Below are 3,742 nucleotides of genomic sequence, written 5' to 3' on the forward strand. Positions count from 1 at the left end.
CCTAACTTCATCTTCTTAGTTTCCTACACTGAGCTTTAAATTTGCTCTGTACCTAGTGTTACCCAATCTCCTAATTTTTATGTAATATCAAACAACCTTACCATTGTGTTCATTGCTGTCTTCTTTTATGTGCTAGCCATATGCTGTATTGTGACTACCAATTTTTGTCAACTACCATTCAAGCTGTCATTGCAATCAATCTTATATTGTTTCTGCTGTATTGTGCCTACCAATTTGTTGTCAACTACCATTCAAGCTGTCATTGCAATCAATCTTAGCTACCTATGGGCTTTAATATACTGTACCTACAATTTTCTCCCATCTTTTTTTTTCATTTCATGTAATCTGTTATCATTTTTTTGTCTATAAATTTTGCAAGTATTTACCTCCTTAAAATTTTCTTAGATTAAGGACCTGCCCGAAACGCTGCGCGTGCTAGTGGCTTTACAAGACTGTAATTACCATATTTGTATCCTCACATTCCTTATGTACATTCTTGTATATGCATAAATAAATAAATAAATAAATCTCTGGACAGTGCATCCATTACATCCCTGGACAGATGTAATAGGACCCATTATCACTACACCAGAAACAAATATCTCTTTGATATCCCCAGAGTCAAACTTAATCTGTGTAAACACTCTATACAAATAAAGGGACCCAGTCTATGGAACTCACTCTCTAATGAATTGAAAAGTTGTCAAACTTTTGCCTCATTCAAAAACAAAAACAAAAAGTACCTAACTTCATCTTCATAGTTTCCTACACTGAGCTTTAAACTTGCACTGTATCTTGTGCTACCCAATCTCCCAATATATATGTACCTAATCCAAACAACTTTACCATTGTGATCATTGCTGTCTTATATGTGCTATCAATATGCTGTATTGTGCCTATTAATCTTTGGTAAATTACCAATCACGCTGTCACTGCTATCAATCAGAGCTTTAATATACCAATGTGCTTTAATATACTTAATAATCTCCCTCATCTCATATTTTTTCTTGCAATGTATCTGTTAGCATTTTATTAATTCTGCTAGAATTTACCTACTTAAAATTATCTGTTAGATTAAGGACCCGCCCGAAACGCTGCGCGTACTAGTGGCTTTACAAGATTGTAAATACTATGCTATGTATCCTCACAAACGGACAGAGAGAAAGATCTAGGAGTTGATATAACACCAAACCTGTCTCCTGAAGCCCACATCAAAAGAATAACATCTGCGGCGTATGTGAGGCTGGCTAACATCAGAACTGCCTTCAGGAACCTGTGTAAGGGATCATTCAGAACCTTGTATACCACAAATGTAAGACCAATCCTGGAGTATGCAGCCCTAGCATGGAGCTCGTACCTTGTCAATCACAAGACGAAGCTGGAAAAAGTTCAGAGGTATGCCACTAGACTAGTCCCAGAACTAAGAGGCATGAGTTACGAGGAAAGGCTGCGGGAAATGCACCTTACGACACTGGAAGCCAGAAGAGTAAGGGGGGACATGATTACTACCTACAAAATTCACAGAGGAATTGACGGGTGTAGATAAGGATCAACTTTTTACACGGGGGTACACGAACAAGGGGACACAGGTGGAAACTGAGTACCCAAATGAGCCACAGGGACGTTAGAAAGAACGTTTTCAGTGTTAAGGTAGTTAACAGGTGGAATGCATTAAGCAGTGATGTGGTGGAGGCTGACGCCATACACAGTTTCAAGTGTAGATAAGATAGAGCCCAGTAGGCTCAGGAACCTGTACACCAGTTGATTGACAGTTGAGAGGCGGGACCAAAGAGCCAGAGCTCAACCTCCGCAAGCACAACTAGATGAGTACAATGTTGGACTGACAACATGAGATGCTTTTCACATACAGGGTTATAAACACATGGAACCGCCTACCTGCCGAAGCCATAAATGCCAAAACTGTGTTGAACTTTAAAATTCAACTGTAAAATATTGTCAGGGCAAATGGGGACTTTGACAAGCCGCCGGCTTCCTGTCCTCGTCGAGGCCATTAGTGTTAGTGACCCTCAGGTAAATTCAGAGGGACACTGCCCAGCAAAGGCCTATCATTATAGGAAGGTTGATTAAGGTCATTATACATTAACTTTCTGATCAGCCAGCAAGTATACTTTAATTCTCAACGTTGTCCTGGTCTAAATTCTCAACGTTGTCCTGGTCTAAAGTCTCAACGTTGTCCTGGTCTAAAGTCTCAACGTTGTCCTGGTCTAAATTCTCAACGTTGTCCTGGTCTAAATTCTCAACGTTGTCCTGGTCTAAATTCTCAACGTTGTCCTGGTCTAAAGTCTCAACGTTGTCCTGGTCTAAAGTCTCAACGTTGTCCTGGTCTAAAGTCTCAACGTTGTCCTGGTCTAAATTCTCAACGTTGTCCTGGTCTAAATTCTCAACGTTGTCCTGGTCTAAATTCTCAACGTTGTCCTGGTCTAAATTCTCAACGTTGTCCTGGTCTAAATTCTCAACGTTGTCCTGGTCTAAATTATCAACATTGTCCTGGTCTAAATTCTCAACGTTGTCCTGGTCTAAATTCTCAACGTTGTCCTGGTCTAAATTCTCAACGTTGTCCTGGTCTAAATTCTCAACGTTGTTCTGGTCTAAATTCTCAACGTTGTTCTGGTCTAAATTCTCAACGTTGTTCTGGTCTAAATTCTCAACGTTGTCCTGGTCTAAATTCTCAACATTGTCCTGGTCTAAATTCTCAACATTGTCCTGGTCTAAATTCTCAACGTTGTCCTGGTCTAAATTCTCAACGTTGTCCTGGTCTAAATTCTCAACGTTGTCCTGGTCTAAATTCTCAACGTTGTCCTGGTCTAAAGTCTCAACGTTGTCCTGGTCCCGCTCATCTTTCCTCAGTTCATATCCGTATGTGTATATCTGTCAGTGCGGAGACACTTAACATTTATTGAACATCAAATGTGTTGTGTTGTGTATTCCTTCACTACGAGCTTGAGATAGATATATGGGGAGCTTTTTTCATTTAATTAATATACTAATTTAACTATACACCCTATTGTAAATAATATTTGTCTTATTAGTATAGCTAGTGCGGATATTTTCTCACATGAACATTGTATTTATCGTGAGACGAAGAAGTTCGTTTTTAAATGGAATATTTGGGAGTAATTCCTTAAGTGTCACTTACAGGTGATACAGCCGTTATATGCGACATTCAGCGGCCATAGTTGATTGATGGCTTTATTGAAGCATATTGATCCCACCATGTATTCCTAAGACCATCTTATATATATGAAAAACCCGATCATGGTGTAATCTATGAGACATAATGGAAAATTGCGACATATAAGGAGAAGTTATAATATATATATATATTATCCAGGATCAGCTGACTGAGTGAACGGTGTCGTCACTGTTACATCTTATGATGTCATATGTACGCCGGCCAGACACGGCCTAGTAAATGTGATACTTGAACAGAAGAAAGTCCCTAGGCACAAATTGGACGCGAGATATATGGATAATTATGCGATCAGGTAAAAGTAGTCTAGAACTACTTTCCCCGGCGGAGGACTATCCCGTTCGAAGGCCTTTGTTGTCAAACATCAACACAATAGACAACACAACTCTAAACTCACCTAAAGAATTTGTTTTACCCTGATTAAAAAATAGGGTATTTGAAGCTTTACACATAGCATCAAGGTAGTGATTAGGATACAAAAAAAGAGTCAGATTCCACAAGAGGTGGCTGGAGCGTGGTATTTATCCGGCG

At 39.4% G+C, this 3,742-nt stretch overlaps 1 protein-coding gene across 1 annotated transcript; it reads right to left on the minus strand.

Annotated features, from left to right (window-relative positions):
• Positions 1-2,130: 2,130 nt before the first annotated feature.
• Positions 2,131-3,184, minus strand: LOC123766557 (ciliogenesis-associated TTC17-interacting protein-like). Its single transcript, XM_045755809.1, has 2 exons — positions 3,158-3,184; positions 2,131-2,889 (listed from the first exon to the last, which is right to left on the minus strand). The coding sequence occupies exons 1-2, from the start codon at positions 3,182-3,184 to the stop codon at positions 2,131-2,133; spliced, it is 786 nt and encodes a 261-aa protein (XP_045611765.1).
• Positions 3,185-3,742: the final 558 nt, after the last annotated feature.

This window comes from Procambarus clarkii, chromosome 5 (assembly GCF_040958095.1).
Source record: "Procambarus clarkii isolate CNS0578487 chromosome 5, FALCON_Pclarkii_2.0, whole genome shotgun sequence".
Taxonomy (NCBI): Eukaryota; Metazoa; Arthropoda; class Malacostraca; order Decapoda; family Cambaridae; genus Procambarus; species Procambarus clarkii.

Coding starts and splice junctions, on each gene's coding strand:
- LOC123766557 (XM_045755809.1), bottom strand. CDS start 3,184: ATGTCGCATATAACGGCTGTATCACCT. Junction 2,890..3,157: donor ATATAACGGCTGTATCACCT/GTAAGTGACACT, acceptor CCGCACTGACAG/ATATACACATACGGATATGA.